The sequence below is a fragment of the Heterodontus francisci genome, chromosome 17 (genome assembly GCF_036365525.1).
Source record: "Heterodontus francisci isolate sHetFra1 chromosome 17, sHetFra1.hap1, whole genome shotgun sequence".
NCBI lineage: Eukaryota > Metazoa > Chordata > Chondrichthyes > Heterodontiformes > Heterodontidae > Heterodontus > Heterodontus francisci.
This window is the reverse complement of record NC_090387.1, coordinates 4,346,354-4,369,110: the sequence shown is the minus strand read 5'-3', so window position 1 is coordinate 4,369,110 and position 22,757 is coordinate 4,346,354. Positions and strand designations below refer to the sequence as shown.

The 22,757-nt window shown below is 45.8% G+C and overlaps 1 protein-coding gene across 1 annotated transcript in view; it reads left to right on the top strand.

The window, feature by feature from the left end:
• pepd (peptidase D) overlaps nucleotides 1–22,757 on the top strand; it is a 180,574-nt gene that overhangs the window by 3,962 nt on the left and 153,855 nt on the right. The window contains exons 2-3 of the mRNA XM_068049026.1: nucleotides 9,387–9,570; nucleotides 18,150–18,277. Coding sequence (XP_067905127.1) covers nucleotides 9,387–9,570; nucleotides 18,150–18,277 — 312 coding nt within the window. The remainder of the gene's footprint in view (nucleotides 1–9,386; nucleotides 9,571–18,149; nucleotides 18,278–22,757) is intronic.

Sequence of the window (22,757 nt, the reverse complement as noted above, 5' to 3'; positions counted from 1 at the left end):
CATGGTGGGATTCGAACCCATGTTCCCAGAGCAATATCCTGGGTCTCTGGGTTACTAGTCCAGTGACAATACCACTACACCACTGCCTCCCCACATGCAGGGTAGATGCAGCTAAGATGTTCCCCCTGACTGGGGAGTCTAGAACCAAGGGAGAGAATTTCAAAATAAGGGGGAAGCCGCTTAGGACAGAAATGAGAAATTTCTTACTCAGAGGGTTGTGAATTTTTGGAATTCTCTACCCCAGAGGGCTGTGGAAGCTCAGTCATTGAGTATGTTTAGAGCAGAGATTGATAGATTTCTAAATACCAAGGACAGGAATATGGGGATAGTGTAGGAAAAAGACATTGAAGTGGATGATCAGCTAGGATCGTATTGAATGGCAGAGCAGGCTCGATGGGCTGAATGGTCTACTCCTATGTTCCTTCCTAACCCTCGATACCCTTCTCTCGTACTTATCTAGCTTTTCCTGGAAGGCTGAGGGGGGACCTGATTGAGGTATACAAAATTATGAGGGGCGTAGATAGGAAGTAACATTTTCCCTTAGCGGAGGTGTCACTAACCAGGGGGGCATAGATTTAAGGTAAGGGGCAGGAAGTTTAGAGGAGATTTGAGGAAAAACTTTTTCACCCAGAGGGTGGTTGGAATCTGGAACATACTGCCTGAAGGGGTGGTAGAGGCAGGAACCCTCACAACATTTAAGTATTTAGATGAGCACTTGAAACGCCATAGCATACAAGGCTGGGATTAGAATAGATAGGTGCTTGATGGCCAGCATGGACACGATGGCCGAAGGGCCTGTTTCTGTGCTGCATAACTCTGACTCTAAATATATCTGTCCTATAAAACTCAACAACTCCTTTGCTGAAATGGAGTTCTATTTTGGGTAGACATATTACCCTTTAGATATTGAGTTTATCTTGGCATTTGGTGCATTGCAAATAATTTGGGTTTTGGTCTTGTGTGCTGTCTGTTTCTTCCTTTTCCTCTCATCAGATCACTCCCCAATGGGTGTCATACCAGTGGCCTGATCTACCCAGTTGTGCGGGAGTTCTTGTGTATTTTGTCTCGGGATTAAAGGTGAAATGTCTTGTGGGAAATGTCTGAACTCATCAAATCAGGAAAACTGAATAAGCTGGATTCTTTCCGGGTTGGGTGGGGGTGACCTGATAAAGGTCTTTAATCTTATGGGGTTTGATAGGGTAAACAGGGCAAAGCTGTTTCTACTTATGGGGGGGAGTCAAAAGCTAGGAGTCCTAAATCGCCAATAAATCTAATTGGGAATTCAGGAGAAACTTCTTTACCTAGAGAACAGTGAGAATGTGGAACTCACTACCACAGGGAGTGTTTGAACAAGCTCACCTGACCTAACATCTCCTGTGGCTCAGTGTCATTTTATTTTATGATGCGCCTGTGAAGTTTTATTATGCTAAAGAAGCTATATAAATACAAGTTGCTGAACAAATAAAACAATTTCACAGCAAGATCCCAAGAACGGCAGAGTGATAATGACTGGGTAATCTGTTTTTCTGTTGGTTGATTTTCCACCTTCCTTATTAGACGATCAGCCATGATCTTTTTTGAATGGTGGGGCAGGCCTGAATGGCCTACTCCTGCTCCTATTTTCTATGTTTCTTAGTCCCAAAGGTTGACTGTAGAATCCTCAATCCTATCCTGGCAGAGCAGCTAACTCAATACGACAGGATACAACCAGCTCCGTGAAGCTCCCTGCCACTCCAGGGCATCATTGACCCTCTCGGGCACATTGGGAGCTAGATAGATAAGTGTTTCGATTTCATCTGGCTCAGAATCTACTAGTTGCACCAAAGCTAATACCAGGCTCAACAGAATTTATAGCACAGAAATAGGCTGTTCACTCCAGCTATCCGCTGGCGTTTACGTTCTACACGAGCCTCCTCCCAACCTTTTTTGTCCGACCTTGTCAGCACATCCCACTATTCCTTTCTCCCTTGTTTATTCAGACTCTCCTTAAATGCATCCATTCCATTTCCCTCAAACACTCCCTGTGGTAGCGAGTTCCACATGATTCACATTTTAATCACTCCATTGGTGGCCAGGCCTTCAATTGCCTAGGCCCCAACTCTGGAATAGCCTCCTTACACCTCTCTGCCTCACTTTCCTCCTTTAGGACACTTCTTGGGGAAAGTACCCCAAAAGGATATGTGAATAGGGCAGGTACATGGTTCGGATTATTTACTTGTATGGAGAGTAAATGTGCTGACATGGACTAAATGGGCCAAATGGCCATTTCTATATTGAAAATTGTCTTCCTATGAATAACAATAGAACAGCGGGTGGGGGGGGGGGGGGGGGTGGAGAAGCGAATCTGCTAAAATATCAGAGGATGAATCTGTGCCCCATTTTTCAGAGAATAAGTAAAGGGAAGTAGGATTTCACCAGCCTGCAGGTTTATTGAGATGAAGTGACACGGGTATCCCAACTACAAGAGGGCTGGAGGGTGTGAGATCTTAAATAAAAGCTCAGTCCATGCCGAGTGCTATCTGTAAAAGAGTGGGTAGAGTTAGACGATGCATGGAGGTGATCGTAGTGGGAGGCACGGCTAAGCTGTTGGGGCATTCCTGAGTTTATATGTGAGGAGGGGTTGGTGGGTGGAGAGTGTTGAAATTGAAAAGTACAGCACAATGATTGTTCTGAATGGAAACCAGGCAGGCATGAAGAAAGCATTGGTGAGACTGCAGGTTAACTTGTTTAGAAGTACACATTGCTATAGCCTGTCCAAGGCAATGACTGTCTTCGAGTGAAGGCATCTATATGTTGGGATACATAAAGTACCTGCATTCATCCAGCTTCTTTCATAACCTTGAGATAATGCAAAGCACTTTACAACCAATGAAGTACTTCTGAAGTGTAATCATTGTTTTAATGCAGGAAACACGGTAGCTGATTTGTGCACGGCAAGTTCCCACGAGCAGCAATAAGATAAAAGATCTATGTTTATGTTGAAGGATAAACTTTGGCCTGGACCCTGGGGAAAACTGCCCTTCTCTTCAAAAAATGCTGTGGATCTTTCACATGTGCCTGAGAGGGTGGGCGGGGCCTCGATTTAGAGGGGACATGGGGAAAATCTTTTTCACCCTATGAGTGGTGGCTGTCGGAAATTTGCTGCCTGGATCTGTGGTGGAGGCAGAAACTTTCAATTCATTTAAAAGGCACCTGAAGTGCTTTAACCTGCAAGGCTACGGACCAGGTGCTGGAAGGTGGGATGAGATTGGGCGGATAGTATTCTCAGCCGGCGCAGACACGATGGGCTGAATGGCCTCTTTCTGTGCCGTAACTTTTCTATCGTTCTATGGTTTAATGTCTCATCTAATGGCACATTTCTTGTTGATGGGATGTGAACTTTGCTAGAAAAGCCAGCATTTATTGTCCATCCCTAATTGCCCTTGAGAAGGTGGTGGTGAGCTGCCTTCTTGAACCACTGCAGTCCATGTGGGGTAGGTACACCCACAGTGCTGTTAGGAAGGGAGTTCCAGGATTTTGACCCAGCAATAGTGAAGGAACAGTGATATAGTTCCAAGTCAGGATGGTGTGTGACTTGGAGGGAGGATGGGGTTGCCATGCGCCTGCTGCCCTTCTCCTTCTAGTTGGTAGAGGTTGTGAGTTTGGAATGTGCTGTCAAAGGAGCCTTGGTGAGTTGCTGCAGTGCATCTTGTAGATGGTACATACTGCTGCCACTGTGTCAGTGGTGGAGGGAGTGCCATTCAAGTGGGCTACTTTAGTATCAAGCTTCTTGTGTTATTAGAGCTGCACTCATCCAGGCAAGTGGAGAGTAATGCATCATACTCCTAATTTGTGCCTTGTTGATGGTGAGTTGGCATTGGGGAGACGGGAGGGGTGAGTTACTCGCCGCAGAATTCCCAGTCTGTGACCTGCTTTTGTAGCCACAGTATTTATGTTGCTGGTCCAGTTCAGTTTCTGGTCAGTGACAACCCCAAGATATTGATAGTGGGGGATTCATTGGTGACCCTGTTGAATTTCAAGGGGAGATGGTTAGACTCTCTTGTTGGAAATGGTCATTGCCTGGCACTTGTGTGGTGAGAATATCTGTCACTTATCAGCCCAAGCCTGGATGTTGGCCAGGTCTTGCTGCATGTGGGCACATACTGCTCCATTATCTGGGGATTTGAGAATAGCGCTGAACATTGTGCAGTCATCAGTGAATGTCCCCACTTACGATGGAGGGAAGGTCATTGAAGATGGTTGGGCCTCGGACACTACCCTGAAGAACTCCTGCAGCAATGTCAAAGGGCTGAGATGATTGGCCTCCAACAACCACAGCCATCTTCCTTTGTGTTAGGTATGATTGCAATCAGTGGAGTGTTTTTTCCCTGATCCCCCTTGACTTCAGTTTTGCTAGAGATCCTTGATGCTACACTATCAAATGCTGCCTTGATATCAAGGGCCGTCACTCTTGCCTCACCACTTGGTCCAGGTTTGGACCAAGGAAATAATGAGGTGGAGCTGAGTGGTCCTGGTCAAACCCAAATTGAGCATCGGGGAGCAAGTGCCACTAGATTGCACTATCAATGACCCCTTCCATACTTTGCTGAAAGCCTGAAGAGGCAGTAATTGGCCAGATTGGATTTGTCTCTTTTTTTTTTTGTGGACATACCTGGGCAATTTTCCACATTGCAGGGTAGATGCCAGTGTTGTAGCTATACTGGAACAGCTTGGCTAGGGGTGTGGCTAGTTCTGGAGTACAAGTCTTCACCATAGCTGGGTTATTGTCAGGGCCCATTGCCTTTGCTGTATCCAGTGCTCTCAGGTGTTTATTAATAACACACACTGTGAATGGAACTGTCTGAAGACTGGCATCTATGATGGGGACCTCAGGAGGAGGCTGAGATGGATCATCCACTCGGTACCTCTGGCTGAAGAAGGTTGCAAATGCTTCAGCCTTTTGCACTGATGTGCTGGGCTCCTCCATCATTGCGGGTGGGGGGGGGAATTTCCTTCTCCAGTTAGTAGTTTAATTGTCCACCACCATTCATGACTGGATGTGGCAGGGCTGCAGAGTTTAGGTCTGACCCATTGGTTGTGGGCTCACTTAGCTCTGCCTCCGGCATGCTGCTTACGCCATTCAACATGCATGTAGTCCTGTGATGTAGCTTCACCAGGTTGGCACCTCACATTTAGGTATGTCTGTTCCTCCTGGCATGCTCTCCTGCACTCTTTATTGAACCAGGGTTGGTCCTTTTGACTTGATGGTAATGGTAAGGTGAGGGATATGCCAGGCTGTGAGATGGCCATGACTACGAGTGAAATATAATTCTGCTGCTGATGGCTCACAGCGCCTCATGGATGCCCAGTTTTGATCTGCTAGATCTGTTCTGAATCTATCCCATTTAGCACAGTGATAGTGCCACACAACACAATGGAGGGTATCCTCAGTGTGGCGACGGGACTTCATCTCCACAAGGACTGTGCAGTGGTCACTCCTACCAATACTGTCACGAACAGATGCATCTGCAACAGGTAGATTGGTGAGGACGAGGTCTAGTATATTTTTCCCTCCTGATTCTCTGCCACAGGCTCAATCTAGCAGCTATATCCCTTCAGGACTCAGCCAGCTCGGTCAGTAAGAACATAAGAAATAGGAGCAGGAATAAGCCATTCGGCCCCTCAAGCCTGCCCCGCCATTCAGTAAAATCATGGCTGATCTGCCCCAGACCTCAACTCCTCTTTCGTGCCAGCTCCTCATAGCCCTCAACTCCCCAATATTTCAAAAATCTATCTACCTCCTCTTTAAATACTTTCAGTGGTCTAGTCTCCACAACTCTCTGGGGTAGAGAATTCCAGGCATTCATTACCCTCAGAGAAGAAATTTCTTCGTGTATCAGTTATAAATGAGCGTCCCCTTATTCTGTAACTACGTTCCCTAGTTTGAGATTCCCCCACTAGTGGAAACATCTTAACATCTATCCTGTCAAGCCCCCTCAGAATCTTGCAAGTTTCAATAAGATCACCTCTCATTCTTCTAAACTCCAATGAATAAAGGCTTAACCTGTTTAGCCGTTCTTGATAAGTCAACCCCTTCATTCCAGGAATCAGCCTAGTGAATCTCTTTTGAACTGTCTCCAATGCCATTATATCCTTCCTTAAATATGGGGACCAAAATTGTACACAGTACTCCAGGTGCAGCCTCACCAACACCCTGTACAACTGTAACAAGACTTCCCTATTTTTAAACTCCAGCCCCCTAGCAATAAAGGCATAAATTCCATTTGCCTTCTTAATTACTTGCTGCACCTGCATGTTAACTTTTTGTGTTTCATGCACAAGAACACCCAGATCCCTCTGCTGCACTTTTTTGAAGTCCATTTCCATTTAAATAATCTGCCTTTTTATTCTTCCTACCAAAGTGCATAACCTCACACTTTCCCACATTAAACTCCATCTGCCAAGTTTTCGCTCACTCACTCAACCTATCTATATCCCTTTGCAGATTCTGTGTCCTCATCACAACATGCCTTCCTACCTATTTTTGTATCGTCGGCAAATTTGGATATATTACACTCTGCCCCTTCCTCCAAGTCATTAATATAGATAGTAAATAATTGAGGCCCGAGGACTGATCGTGTGGCACTCCACTAGTTACGTCTTTCCAACCTGAAAAAGACTCATTAATCCTGACTCTCTCTCCTGTGAGTTAACCAATCCTCGATCCATGCTAATACATTACCGCCAATACCATGAACTCCTATCTCGTGCAATGATCTTTTATGTGGCACCTCTTATCGAATGCCTTCTGGAAATCCAAATACACTATATCAGTTCTGCTTGTTATATCCTCAAAGAACTCTAGCAAATTTGTCAAACATAATTTCCCTTTCACAAAACCATGTTGACTCCGTTTGATTGCGTTAAGCTTTTCTAAATGTCCTTATTTCTTCCTTAATAGACTCTAGCATTTTCCCAATGACCGATGTTAGGCTGACTGGCCTATAGTTTCTTGCTTTTTGACTCTCTCCCTTCTTGAACAGGGGCGTCACATTAGTGATTTTCCAATCCGCTGGGACCCTCCTGGAATCCAGAGTGTTCTGGAATATTTCGACCAATGCCTCCACTATCTCTGCAGCCACTTCCTTTAATACCCTTGGATGCAGGCCATCAGGTCCTGGCGACTTGTCTGCCTTTAGTCCCATTAGCTTGTCAAATACTTTGTCCCTCGTGATACAAACTGTTACAAGATCTTTCCTCCCATTAGCTCCTTGCTTATCTGATATCTGTGGGATGTTTATAGTGTCCTCCACCGTGAAGACCGATGTAAAATATTGGTTTAAATTATCTGCCATTTACCAATTCCCCGTTATCAATTCTCCAGTCGCATCCTTCAAGGGATTACTTTAACTACTCTCTTTTTATATACCCGTAGAAACTCTTGCTGTTCTATTTATTGCCAATTTACTTTCGTAGTCAATTTTCTCCCTCTTTATTAGCTTTTTAGTCATCTGCTATTGGTTCCCGATCCTCTGGCCTACCACTAGTTTTCGCCGCTTTGTATGCCTTAGTTTTTGATTGGATACTGTCCTTGACTGCCTTTGTTAACCATGGTTGGTTCATACTTCTCATCGAGTCCTTTTTGACCCAGATAAATTTTTGCTGAGCGTTACGCTATATTTTTGCTGAGTAGTGGTGCTCCTGAGCCACTCTTGGTGATGGACATTAAAGTCCCCCACACAGAGTACATTCTGTTCCCTTGTGACCCTCTGCTTCTTCCAGTTGGTGTTCAACATGGGGAAGTACTGATTCATCAGCTGAGGGAGAGCGGTAGATGCTAATCAGGAGGTTTCCTTGCCCATGTTTGGCCCGATGCCCTGTTGCTTTGGCTATATAGTTCAACATTCTTTTTTGCCTTGTTGATTGCTGCCATGTATTGACTGTGTGGGGATATAATATCTCCACCCACTCTTATCAAGTCATATCGTTAGACTGTTGGATCTGGGAGTGCCAACAGAACCTTGATTTCCGAAACATAGGCCTGAAAGAGATTAGGACGTCTGAAAGCACTTTAGACAGTGAAGTTCTTTTTGAAGTGTTCTCACTGTTGTAGTACAGGAAAGCTGGCAGCTAATTTGTACACAGCAAGCACTCACCAACAGCAATGATATAATGACTAGAATATCTTTTATTTTAATGTGGTTAAGGGATAAATATTGACCAGGACACCACGGAGAACTCAACATTGTGTCGTGGGATCTTTTTACATCCATATGAGGGGACAGTTGGGAACTTAATTTAGCATCTCATCTAAAAGATGAGGAGAAAGCCTTAGATTACAGGACGATATAGATGGGCTGGTAAAATGGGTGGGGCAGTAGCAAATGGAATTTAATCCTGAGAAGTGTGAGGTGATGCATTTTGGGAGGACTGACAAGGCAAGGGAATATACAATGGATGGTAGGACCCTACGAAGTACAGAGGGTCAGGGGGATCTTGGTGTACTTGTCCATAGATCACTGAAGGCAGGTAGATAAGGTGGTTAGGAAGGCATATGGGATACTTGCCTTTATTAATCGAGGCATAGAATATAAGAGCAGGGAGGTTATGATGGAGCTATATAAAACGCTAGTTAGGCCACAGCTGGAGTACTGTGTACAGTTCTGGGCACCACATTATAGGAAGGATGTGATTGCACTGGAGAGGGTGTAGAGGAGATTCACCAGGATGTTGCCTGGGCTGGAGCATTTCAGCTATGAAGAGAGACGATAGGCTAGGGTTGTTTTCCTTGGAGCACAGAAGGCTGAGGGGGGACATGATTGAGGTAAACAAAATTGAGGGGCATTGATAGGTTAGATAGGAAGAAACTTTTCCCTTTGCAGAGGTGTCTATAACCAGGGGGCATAGATTTAAGGTAAGGGGCAGGAGGTTTAGAGCGGATTTGAGGAAAAATTTATTCACCCAGAGAGTGGTTGGAATCTGGAACACACTGCCTGAAGGGGTAGTGGAGGCAGGAAGCCTCACAACATTTAAGAAGTATTTAGATGAGTACTTGAAATGCCATAGCATACAAGGCTACAGGCCAAGTGCTGGAAAATGAGATTAGAATAGATAGGTGCTTGATGGCCGGCACGGACACGATGGGCCTGTTTCTGTGCTGTATAACTCTATGGCGCCTCCGACAGTGCAGCAGTCCTTCAGTACTGTACTGGGAGTGTAAGCTGGATTATGTGCTCAAGTCTCTGGACTGCATGACTTTCTGACTCAGGTGAGAGTGCTACTCAGAGTCAACAGTTTGAGTGGGTGAAAGGAAGGGCAGGTGTTGAGTTGGTTTCTGCTTATTAAGAAGTCTCACTTGGTGCTGCTTCTTGGAGTATAGCTGGTAATCCATTTCTCTTGTATTTCAGGCCCTCCTTCTCACTGGGCAACGCGACGCTCCGGGTGCCTATGGCCCTCTTTGCCCTGAACAGGCGCCGGCTTTGTGAACAACTGCGTAAGAACACACAGGTGCCAAAGAAAGCAGTGGTGGTGTTGCAGGGGGGTGATCAGACCCAGCGATACTGCACCGATACTGATATTGTCTTCCGTCAGGTGAGCAACAATTTCTAATGCTCCAGGGGACAGGTGTGGGGACAAATGGACGTCTGTTGACAGGTAGGTGTGTTAATGCAGGTGGCATGCAATTGCATAGAATGTACAGCACAGAAACTGGCCACTTGGTGAACAGATCAATGCCAGTCTTTGTGCCACATAAGCCTTCTCCCACCCTCCTTCATCTGACCCCTTCTACGTATCCCTCTAAGGTGCTAGCTTTGGTCTTTCTTCTCCTGAATGAGCTACCTCATACTGGGGGTGCAGTCTCGCAGGGTTCAGTCACTCAAGGACCTGCCCGAATGGCCATTATTCATATTGGTCAGACAAGCTATTTGAATGTATCTGATCCTCCAGCAAGACAGACTGGACAGCGATCAGGAGAGACTTCTGTCGAATCTAATAGAGTAGCAGGAGGCCATTTATCATGTTTGTGCCAGCTCTTGGAAGGAGCTATTGGTCAGTCCCAATCCCCAGCATTTTTCCCCATTAACCGTGCAGATTAGCTGTCCAAATACATGTCCAATTGTCATTTGAAAGTTCGTGTGGAATCTGATTCCACTACCCTTTCAAGTTCCAGATCTTAACCACGATGTCACTGCACTAGTAATCCAGAGGCCCAGACTAATGTCCCTGGGACACAGGTTCAAATCCCACTACAGCAGCTGGTGGAATTTAAATTAATTGATCATCTGGAATTGAAAGCTAGTCTCAGTAATGGTGCCATGAATACTATCATTGTTGTAAAAACCTATCTGCTTCACTAATCTCCTTTAGTGAAGGAAATCTGCCTTCCTTATCTGGTCTGGCCTCCGTGCGACTCCAGACCCACAGCAATGTGGTTGACTCTTAACTGTCCTCTGAAATGGCCTAGCAAGCCACCCAGTTGTCAAGGGCAATTAGGGATGGGCAACAAATGCTGGCTTTGCCAGCAATGCCCACATCCCATGAAAGAATAAAAACAAATTCTCATTTCCCCTCTAACTACCAATTATTTTAAATCTGTGACCTCTGGTTAAAGACCCCCATGCTGGAAGAAATAGTTTCTCCCTACTTGTTGTATCAAAACCCCTGAATGTCCAGTGGATTACACTGTATGATACTAATTGGCTGGCTTGGAACTGCCCGTGTTGGCTCAAGTGGCATGGTTGCTGAGCATGGCGATCTGGTTAGCCAGTGTTAGTCATAGAGTTATACAGCACAGAAACAGGCCCTTTGGCACATCGTGTTGAAAGCTGCTTTAACCTGTACGGACCAGCTTGGAGAATCCTCATTGTTATGGGTTAAACGTGTATGTTCCAAGGGGGAATGGTGCTCTGCATATGTCAGTGTTTTATGAATCACCCATTTCTCATTTATACACTTACACTTGGTATCCTGAGTTTATAAAGAGGGTGATCCTCCTGAATCAGACAGCATGGTTTTATTTGTGATTACTTGTTGCTTTCTCTTATTTGAATACTGTGGGTGAGAGGTTTCTAATGAGCTGCTATTGGTTCTGTTGCTTCGTTGGATGGATAAATCAGAACTGAGAGATCTGTTGGCACAGCAACACAAGACAAATGGGCATTGCCAGGAATAGGGATTTAAAGTTGAGTATTGACATGACTGTCAGCCAATTAGTTGGAGGTGGGGAGGGACTAATGTCAGGACTGATGAGTCTATTTACTCAGCAGCAACTAATTAAACAGGTTCTATGATCATTGTTATTGGACTCACACTGAAGAGTGCCTGCAGAGTCTCATCGACAGGTTTGCGTCTGCCTGCAATGAATTTGGCCTAACCATCAGCCTCAAGAAAACGAACATCATGGGGCAGGACGTCAGAAATGCTCCATCCATCAATATTGGCGACCACGCTCTGGAAGTGGTTCAAGAGTTCACCTACCTAGGCTCAACTATCACCAGTAACCTGTCTCGAGATGCAGAAATCAACAAGCGCATGGGTAAGGCTTCCACTGCTATGTCCAGACTGGCCAAGAGAGTGTGGGAAAATGGCGCACTGACACGGAACACAAAAGTCCGAGTGTATCAGGCCTGTGTCCTCAGTACCTTGCTCTACGGCAGCGAGGCCTGGACAACGTATGCCAGCCAAGAGCGACGTCTCAATTCATTCCATCTTCGCTGCCTTCGGAGAATACTTGGCATCAGGTGGCAGGACTATATCTCCAACACAGAAGTCCTTGAAGCGGCCAACACCCCCAGCTTATACACACTACTGAGTCAGCGGCGCTTGAGATGGCTTGGCCATGTGAGCCGCATGGAAGATGGCAAGATCCCCAAAGACACATTGTACAGCGAGCTCGCCACTAGTATCAGACCCACCGGCCGTCCATGTCTCCGCTATAGACACGTCTGCAAACGCGACATGAAATCGTGTGACATTGATCACAAGTCGTGGGAGTCAGTTGCCAGCATTCGCCAGAGCTGGTGGGCAGCCATAAAGACAGGGCTAAATTGTGGCGAGTCAAAGAGACTTAGTAGTTGGCAGGTAAAAAGACAGAGGCGCAAGGGGAGAGCCAACTGTGCAACAGCCCCGACAAACAAATTTCTCTGCAGCACCTGTGGAAGAGCCTGTCACTCCAGAATTGGCCTTTATAGCCACTCCAGGCGCTGCTTCACAAACCACTGACCACCTCCAGGCGCATATCCATTGTCTCTCGAGATAAGGAGGCCCAAAAGAATGATCTACAGCAAACAGAACTCCACTGAAACTACAGCAATGTCTCCTGATAAAAGCAAGATGATTCCTCCAGAAGACTGCAGTGAGTGGAGGATAGTTATATAATATAAATTATCCCAGTAGTGCGGGCTTGACGCATGATTGACAGTGCAATTACCCAATCATCTCCATTCTGCCCGGGACCTGTGCTTGCATTATGTGCAGCATTGAAAGACTCAGATACGAAGCGAAGGCTTTTTCAAAGATACAGGACGTTCCTGAACGAATTTAGTTTCCTGTCTTTAATGCAATCACCCTCAGTCTTTAAAATTTTATCCTCATTCTTCCCATTTGAAACATACATAGATATGTATATATCTATATCACAGTTAACAGGAAGTTAAGTGTTCAATAGAAACGATTATTCTGTTCTTTATGGATGCAGGCATTGGGGTTACACATTGGGTGATGTCTAGATTCACTGCATCTGTCAGAACTGTATATACAGTACAGACAGCAATATCACGAATGGGTTAAAGGAACAATGCAACTCATCCAATTCTGTATAAAGGGTTACGTTTGACTAAAGATATTTAGAAGCAATCTGTTTAATGCATTCGAAACAAACCTACCTGTTAAGTGCAGGAAGTGAAATATGACCTTTCTATGTAGGCCCACACTGGGTTGGATAATTAATCTAATAGTTAGAAAAAAGTTGAATCCATTCCTTCTGTTTGGGACAGCTCAAGTAATTAAATCAGCAAGCATTGTTATAAAGTTGTATCGCTGTGCAGGGTAAGCAGGTAGTGAATTCTGCATTTAATTACTGTCAGCAGTTGCCTAGTGTCCATAGCTGCTCTGCAGAAATGAGCACTAACTGCACTGATGTTGCAGTAATGAGAGCAAATGAGCCACTGCATCTCATAGAATTGTTACAGCACAGAGGGTGGCCATTCGGCCTGTTGTGTCTGCACCGGCTCTCCGAAAGAGCAATTTACCTAGTACCATTCCCCGACCTCCCCGTAGCCCTGCACGTTCTTCCTTTTATGGTAGCCATCCAATTCCCTCTTGAATGCCTCGACTGAACCTGCCTCCACCACTGTCAGGCAGTGCATTCCAGACTCTAAACATTCACTGCATGAAAGTTTTTTTTTTCTCATTTCACTATTGCTTCTTTTGCTAATTACCTTAAATCTGTACCCTCTTCTTGATCCCTCCACCAATCGTCAGATTTTCCCTATCAAACCTGTTCAGACCCCTCATGATTTTGAACACCTATCAAATCTCTTCTCAACCTTCTTTTCTCCAAAAAAAGGTCCCAACTTCTCTAATCTATCCATGTAACTGAAGTTCCTCATCCCTGGAATCATTCCCGTGCATCATTTCTGCATTCTCCCTAATGCCTTCACATCTTTCCTATAGTGTGGCACCCAGAACTGGACACAATACTCCACTTGAGGCCGAACCAGTGTTCTATGCAAGTTTAACATAACTTCCTTTCATTTGTACTGCTGGCTGTTCATCCTCCCCACTTAGGGTTCTGCAGCCATTAGTGACATCCTTGACCCTAGCACCAGGACGCAACACACCGTTCTGTATTTACATCTGTGGCCACAGAAACACCTGTCTAGTTCACTAACTATCGAATTTCCTATCACTATTTCTCTTCCAGTTGTCTTTTTGCCCCCTGTGCATCTGAGCCACTCATGGTGCCATGGACTAAGCTCTGGCTTCACTCCCCAGATGAGCCAGCACTTTCCTCAGTGTTCAGACTTGAATATTGGCGAGAGTGAGACGCACACTGGGCTCCTGCACTACCTGCCTGGTGGTCACCCATTCCCTACATACACTTAAGCTGCAGGGTGACCTCATCTATACACACGTTATCCACAAAGCTCTCTATCGGGTGTCACAAAAAGTTAGTATGCAGGTACAGCAGGTAATAAAGAAGGCTAATGGAATCCTTTATTACAAGAGGAATTGAAAATAAAAGTAAGGATGTTATTCAGTTATACAGGGCATTGGTGCGACCACATCTTGAATACTGTGTGCAGTTTTGGACTACTTACTTAAGGAAGGATGTAAATGCGTTGGAGGCGGTTCAGAGGAGGTTTACGAGATTGACACCTGGAATGAGCAGCTTGTCTTATGAGGAAAGGTTGGACAGACTGGGCTTGTTTTCACTGGAGTTTAAAAGAATGAGGGGAGACTTGATTGAAGTTTATAAGATCCTGAATGGTCTTGACAGAGTGAATGTGGAGAGGATGCTTCCTCTAGTCTGTGAGTCCAGAACTAGGGGGCACTGTTTTAAAATTAGAGGTCGCCCTTTTAGGACAGGGATGAGGAGAATTTTTTTCTGAGGGTTATGCAACTTCGGAACGCTCTGCCTCAGAAGGTGGTAGAGACAGGATCATTGAATATTTTTAAGGCGGAGATAGATTCTCGTTCGGCAAGGAAATCGAGGGTTATTGGGGTAGATGGAAGTGTGGAATTCGAAACACAAGCAGATAAGCCATAATCTTATTAAATGGTGGAGCAGACTCGAAGGGCCACATGGCCTACTTCTCCTAATTAGTATGTTTGTGTTGAACGTCACGGGTGTACCGTAGTGACACCAGCTGTTGCTCAAGTTCTGAAACCAGGAGCACAAGCTGCTGCAACTGATGACACTTCATGCACGTATAGTTATCCAGGAGATGGGAAGTGTCCTAGAGTTCCCACGTAGCATCGGATGTGCAGTCCAGCGGTCGGAGCAGCCCTGCCATTCCTCTATATTAGATAATAAACCTTGCTACTACTAATAAATACCTGCGTTTTGAGAGAGGAGAGACAATAAAAGTAAAAAGGGAAAAAACTCACAACCAATCACTTACCTGATTGCCAGTGATGTCGCACTTAGTTTTCTTTAGAATGCTGTTGGTCAGCTCTGAACCCACACAGTGTCCGCCATTCTGTCTCTGCCCCCCTCACAGGCCTGCTTTTTACTAATCCGTCGCTCTAGCTGCCTGCTCACCTCATTTAATGCTTCCGAGCTTCAGCACTCTCATCTTGTTGCTGGTCTCCACTGCACCTTTCTCAGACTGATGACCTTTTATAAAAGGTCAGAGCAGCACCTCCTTCCTTGCTGCCCCGAGTTCCCACACTTTGTCTGAACTCAGTCACGAGCTGCTACCACCTTGTCTGGATTTGATTGTGTAGGCTTCACCACCATGGCTGGGGAAGATTTTAGAACATGATTCCACTGTGCCTATTGCCTCCTCTCGCCGCCTCTTTGCCATATGAGAGTGCCAGTTTGGCTCAGTTGGTAACACTGGAGCCTCTGAGTCTGAGTCCGAGGCTCAAGCATTTAAGGCCCACGGCAGAGACAAGTGCGTAATCCAGGCTGACACTGTCAGTGCTGTACTGAGGGAGGTGCTGCATTGTCAGATGAGATGTTAAACTGAGGCCAGGTGGATGGAAAAAATATAAGAATGTCAGAAATAGGAGCAGGATAAGGCCATTTGACCCTTTGCGCCTGTTTCAACATTCAATAAGTAAAGGCTGATCTACCTTGATTCCGCCTTCCCCCAATATCCCCATATCCCTTAATTCCTTCGTACCTAAAAATCTGTCAACCTCTGTCAAGAATATTCTCCATGACTGAGCATCACCAGCTCTCTGGAGTAGAGATATCCACAGATTCACAACCCTCTGAGTGAAGAAATTTCTCCTCATCTCTGTCCTAAATGGCCTACTGCTTATTCTGAGACTGTATTCTTGATCTCTCAGCAAAGCGAAACATTTTCTTGGCATCTCGCCTGTCAAGCCCTTTAAGATTTTAAAAGTTTTAGTTAGATCCCTGCACAATTTATCCTCATCAACTTTTAGTTCTGTTCAGAATCCCTAACTTCGATCAAACATCCTTGCATTCGCCACAGAAACTCACGTTTCTTCCCACTCAGCCTGGAGAGAGTCTGGGGGTTTGCTCACTCTTGGTTCACCTTGGCAGTGCTTCTTACATGCCCCCCACCCACAAAAAAGAGCAGCCGTAAAAAACCCCAGTCGACGTGTAGCCATTTATAAACAGCTAGTTACAAAATAAAACATTCTCCCAGTTTTTCTGTCTCCGACCCATCTGCTCTGATGTTACCTTCCACAACAGCGCTTCTGATATGTCTTCCTTTTTCCTCAACCGAGGATTCCCCCCACTGTGGTTGAGAGGGCCCTCGACTGTGTCCGGCCCATTTCCCGCACCTCTACCCTCACCCCGTCCCCTCCCTTCCAGAACTGCGAAAGGGTTCCCCTTTACCTCACTTTCCACCCCACCAGCCTCCACATCCAAAGGATCATCCTCCGCCATTTCCGCCACCTCCAGCGTGATGCCACTACCAAAATCATCTTCCCCTCCCCTTCCCTGTCAGTGTTCCGAAAGCATCGTTCCCTCAACGACAGCCGAATCCACTCTTCCATTACCCCCACCATCTCGTCCCCTTCCCACGGCACCTTCCCCTGCAATTGCAGGAGGTGTAATACCTGCCCATTTACCTCCTCTCTCCTCACTATCCAAGGCCCCAAACACTCCTTCCAGGTGAAGCAGCGATTTGCTTGTACTTTCAATATAGTATAATGTATTCGCTGCTCACAATGTGGTTTCCGATACATTGGCGAGACCAAACGCAGACTGGGTGATCGCTTTGTGGAATACCTCCGCTCAGTCTGAAAGCAGGACCCTGAGCTTCCGGTTGCTTGCCATTTCAACACTCCCCCCCCCTGCTCTCATGCTCACATCTCTCTCCTGGGATTTCTGCAGTGTTCCAGTGAACATCAACACAAGCTCGAGGAATAGCACTTCATTTACTGATTAGGCACGTTACAGCCTGCCGGACTGAACAATGAGTTCAATAAATTCAGAGCATGACTGGCCCCCCTTTTTATTTTTATTTATTTTTACTTTTTATTTGTTTTATTTTAGTTTGTTTCCACTGTGCCTACCCACTTTTTTTTCATGTTTGTGCTTCTGGCTGTTCGGTTTTCTGTCAATTAACACCCTCTCTGTACTAATGCTTTGTCTTTCAGCACACCATTAACATATTGCTTGCCTTTGCTCCATGACCTTCTGGTCTGTTATTTTCTGACCTTGTCCTATCGATACCTTCTCTTTTGTTATCTCTTGCCCCATCCCCACTTGACTTGCTTAAAACCTATTACTAATATCTGCCAGTTCTGATGAAGGGTCACTGACCTGAAACGTTAACTCTGTTTCTCTCTCCACAGATGCTGCCAGACCTGCTGAGTATTTCCAGCATTTCTTGTTTTTATTTCAGATTTCCAGCATCTGCAGTATTTTGCTTTTATTACAAAATAAAACTAGCTGATGTGAAACAGACCAGAGCATCCTTCCCTGAGAGAGTGGAGCCTGCAGAGTCTGCACCCCAGGGGAGGGGAGCCCAGGGTGCGATTGGGGGGTAAGGGACTGGGGTCTTGCCCCAGAGGAAGAGACTGCGGAGTTGGAGCTGACTCTGAGCACAAGTGGTGAAAGGGGATTCCCCACTGTGACCTGCCATACAACTGTTGAATCTGCAGTAGGAAAGGAGCTGGTAGTTGATATACGTTGCCTAATTGTTTATGCATTCTCACATGCTACCAGTGAAAAAAGGTAGCTGTGACAGTATTTTACATTGAGGCCTTTGATATGGTTCACTGAATTTCAGCTATTGGTATCTGGAATGAGTATAGATGAGAATTTTTTTACTCAGTGAGTTGTTGTGATCTGGAACGCGCTGCCTGAAAGGGCAGTGGAAGCCGATTCAGTAGTAACTTTCAAAAGGGAATTGGAGAAATATCTGAAGGTGTAAGATTTGCAGGTCTGTCGGAAAAGAGCTGAGGGGAGTGGGGCTAAGTGGATAGCTGTTTAACAGTAAGCTTGTTTCTTGTTGCAGGAATCTTACTTCCACTGGACATTTGGAGTGACCGAGGCTGATTGCTATGGTGCCGTGGAAGTTGCTACTGGCAAGTCACTGCTGTTTGTACCCAAGCTCCCGGAGAGTTACGCAGTGTGGATGGGGACGTAAGGCACTTTCTATCTCTTGTGCTTTTCCAAAATTCTCCTATATTCCCTCTCTTAGTTCACCCTGTTCCTGACCTACATTGACACCCAGACTGACTACCTCAATTTATACTTATCCTTGTGTTGAAATCCCTTCATGGCATTGCACCTCCCTATCTCTGTAATCCTCCAGGTCTGGCCTCTTGTGCAACCCTGATCTTAATCACTCCACCATTGGCGGCTGTGCCTTTAGCTGCCTGGACCCTAAACTCTGAAGACCCCTCCCTAAAGCTCTGTCTCTCTCTCAAAACCTATCTCTGTTCAAACTTTTGGTCACCTGTCCCCTTATATGTAAAGGTTTGTCTGAGTGCTCCTGTGAAGTGCCTTGGCATGTTTTACTGCAGTAAAGTCACTTTAAAGGCAAATTGCTTTTATTGTCCCATCCCAGCACCCTCTTCCTAGGATGATTGAAGTCCTAGAGCTTGATCATATCATTCCAATGCTGTCACTGCTCTCGGTCTGCACTGTCCCAGTACCTACACCATCCCCACTGACCCTGACACCTGGTGCCTGTATCGGACAAATGGCGTTGCTGCCACCATAGGTGTGAAATACAAAGGCACTGTATGACGTATTGAGGGGGCCAGCTATTTTGGGTAGTTCACGCAGCTGCCCACTCCCATTCAACCTGTAACAGTGGTTTAATGCACATCAGTTTTTTAAAAAGAATATAATTGATTACCTTTGGAGAACTTGAGACTTTCAGACCAGAGGACTCAGATTTTTGGTAATTGCAGAAGAATTCCAATGGGGGAGAAGGGGGTGGTAATTGTTTTTATGCAGCAAATTGTGCTCTGGAATGTACTGCCTTCAGTAGATTCAGTAGTAATTTTCAAAAGGAAATGTATAGATACTTGAATGGGAAAAATTTGTAGGGCTGTGGAGAAAGAGCAAGGGGATTGGGACTAATTGAGTAGCTCTACCAAAGAGCTAGCACAGACTCAGTGGGCTGAATGGCTTCCTTCTGTGCTCTCAGGCTGTGCTTACCTTTTACTTTTTGAATCACCCGCTTATTAAATGTTAATTTCTGAAAGACATTCACAAACAGCAGTTCAGGAATTGACCAGTGACTTTCAAGTCAAAGTAGCTTACACGTGTCACAATGTTCTCTAGTCCGTGGAACTTGCTGATATTCCTGACACTTAGGTTTTATTAAATGTGTTGGAACTGCTGTTATTTGGGGGGCTCACCTGCCATGAAATCTGTAAATTGTTCCATCGTGCGCGTATGGACATGCTGTAAGTGGTGGGGACTGTATTAAAATACGCCAATGATGACTTTATGAGTAACACATTAGCTCTGACACCTAATGGACTGTAGTTTCGGCAGTGGCAGGACAGGGTACGAGGGAATGTCAGAATTACCCCAGGGTTTGCCACCAACCAGAGATCTCTAGCATTGTGTTTTGACTTCCTGTACAAACAGTGGAAGCAACATGCAATAGACAGAGCTAAGCAATCCCATAACTAATGGATCAGATCAAAGCTCTGCAGTCCTGCCAAATCCAGTCGTGAATGGTGGTGGACCATTAAACTACTAAGTGGAGGAGGAGGTTCCACAAATATTCCCATCCTCAGTGATGGGGGAGCCCAGCACATCAGTGCAAAACACAAGGCTGAAGCGTTTGCAGCCATCGTCAGCCAGAAGTGCCGAGTGGATGATCCATCTCAGCCACTTCCTGAGGTCCCCAGCATCAAAGGTGCCAGTCTTCAGACAATTCGATTCACTCCACGTGATATCGAGAAATAGCTGAAGGCACTGGATAGTGCAAAGGCCATGGGCCCTGGCAACATTGCGGCAATAGTACTGAAGAGCTGTGCTCCAGAACTAGCCACTCCCCTAGACAAGCTGTTCCAGTACAGCTACAACACTGGCATCTACCTGGCAATGTGGGACATTTCCCAGGTATGTCCTATCCACAAAAAGCAGGACAAATCCAATCTGGCGAAATGTTGTCCCATCAGTTTACTCAGTGATGGAAGGTGTCGCTGACAGTGCTATCAAGCGGCACTTGCACAATAATAACCTGCTCAGTGATGCTCAGTTTGGGTTCTGCCAGGGCCACTCAGCTCCTGACCTCATTACAGCCTTGGTCCAAACATGGACTAAAGAGCTGAACTCGAGGTGAGAGTGATTGCCCTTGACATCAAGGCAGCATTTGACTGAATGTGGCATCAAGGAGCCCTAGCAAAACTGGAGTCAGTGAGAATTGGGGAAAACTCTCTGGTTGGAGTCATACCTAGCAGAAAGAAAGATGGTTGTCGTTGTTTGATGCTAATCATCTCAGTCCCAGGACATCCCTGCAGGAGTTCAGGATAGTGTCCTAGGCCCAACCATCAATGACCTTCCCTCCATCATAAGATAGAAGTGGAGATGTCTGCTGATTGCACAGTGTTCACCATTCGCAACTGCTCCGAGCTGAAGCAGTCTGTCATCATGCAGCAAGACCAGGGCAAAATTAAGGCTTGTGCTGATAAGTGGAGAGCAACATTCATGCCACACAAGTGCCAGGCAATGATCATTTCAAACAAGAGAGAATCTAACCACCTCCCCTTGACATTGTGTTATTACCATTGCTTGAATCCTCCACTCCTGTTAGGGAGGGAGTTCCAGCATTTTGACCCAGCGACATTGAAGGAGCGGTGATATAGTGGCCTGGGGGTTACCATTGACCAGAAACTGAACTGGAACAGCCATATAAATACTGTGGCTACAAGAGCAGGTCAGAGGCTAGGAATCCTGAGGCGAGTAACTCACCACCTGACTCCCCAAAGCCTGTCCACCATCTACAAGGCACAAGTCAGGAGTATGATGGAATACTCTCCTTGCCTGGATGGGTGCAGCTCCAACAACACGCAAGCTCGACACCATCCAGGACAAAGCAGTCTACTTGATTGGCACCCCATCCACAAACATTCACCCTCCACCACCGATGCACAGCGACAGCAGTGTGTACCATCTACATGATGCACTGCAGCAACTCACCAAGCCTCCTTAGACAGCACCTTCCAAACCCATGACCTCTACCACCTTGGGAACACCACCACCTGCAAGTTCCCCTCCAAGTCACACACCATCCTGACTTGGAACTATATCGCCGTTCCTTCACTGTCGCTGGGTCAAAATCCTGGAACTCCCTCCCTAACAGCACTTTTTTAATCTTTCATGGGATGTGGGTGTCGCTGGCAAGGTCAGCATTTGTTGCCCATCCCTAATTGCCCTTGACAACTGAGTGGCTTGCTAGGCCATTTCAGAGGGCACGTAAGAATCAACCACATTGCTGTGGGTCTGGAGTCACATGTAGGTCAGACCAGGTAAGGACAGCAGATTTCCTTCCCTAAAGGACATTAGTGAAGCAAATGGGTTTTTACAACAATCGATAGTTTCATGGCACAATTACTGAGACTAGCTTTTTTTAATTCCAGATTTTTTAATTAATTGAATTTAAATTCCACTAGCTGCCATGGTGGGATTTGAACCGTGTTAGGATCTGCACCCATGTCCCCAGGGCATTAGCCTGGGCCTCTGGATTATTCCAGTAACATTACCACTGCACCAGTGTCTCCCCCGAGTACCTACACCACATGGACTGCAGCGGTTCAGGAAGGCAGCTCACCACCACCTTCCCAAGGGCAATTAGGGATGATACTGGTCTTACCTGTGATGCTGACATCCCCTGAACGACAAAATAACAATTAACACCCCCTCCTGCCCCCTACTTTCCTCACTTCCCCATGCCAGCTGGTGTGTGGAAACAGGAACAGGAGGTGGTCATGGAGCCTGTTCGCCGCCATTCAGTGAGATTGTGACTGATCTGTGACTTAACTCCATATACTGACGTTTGTCCCATAACCCTTAATATCTCTCTAACGATCTAGCAATCTCAGATTTAAAAGTAACTATTAATGTAGCATCAGTTGTTTGCGGGAGAGAGTTCTAAACTTCTGTCACCCTTTGCATGCTGAAGTGTTCCCTAATTTCACTCCTGAAAGGTCTGGTTCTAATTTTTAGAATAAGCCCCTTGGTCCCTGACCTGCAGAAATAGTTTCTCTATTTACCCTATCGGCACCCCTTAATATTTTGAAAATGTTGATCAAATCACCCCTTAACCTTCTAAATTTCACGGAATACAACTCTAGTTGTGTAATTCCTCTTTGTAATTTAACCCTTGGCGTCCATGTGTCATTCTAGTAAATCTACACTGCATTCCCTCCAAGGCCAATATATCCTTCCTAAGGTGTGGTGCCCAGAACTGCTCCCAGTAACTCCTGGTGTGATCTAACCAAGGATTTGTACAGCTGAAGCATGCCTTCTACCCCCTTGTATTCTAGTCCTCTAGGTAAAGAAGCCTTTTCCATTATTTTTTGAACCTGTCTGTGACATTGTAATCTATGTACCTAGACCCCCAAGTCTCTTTGGATATTTACTGTTTCTAGCTTTT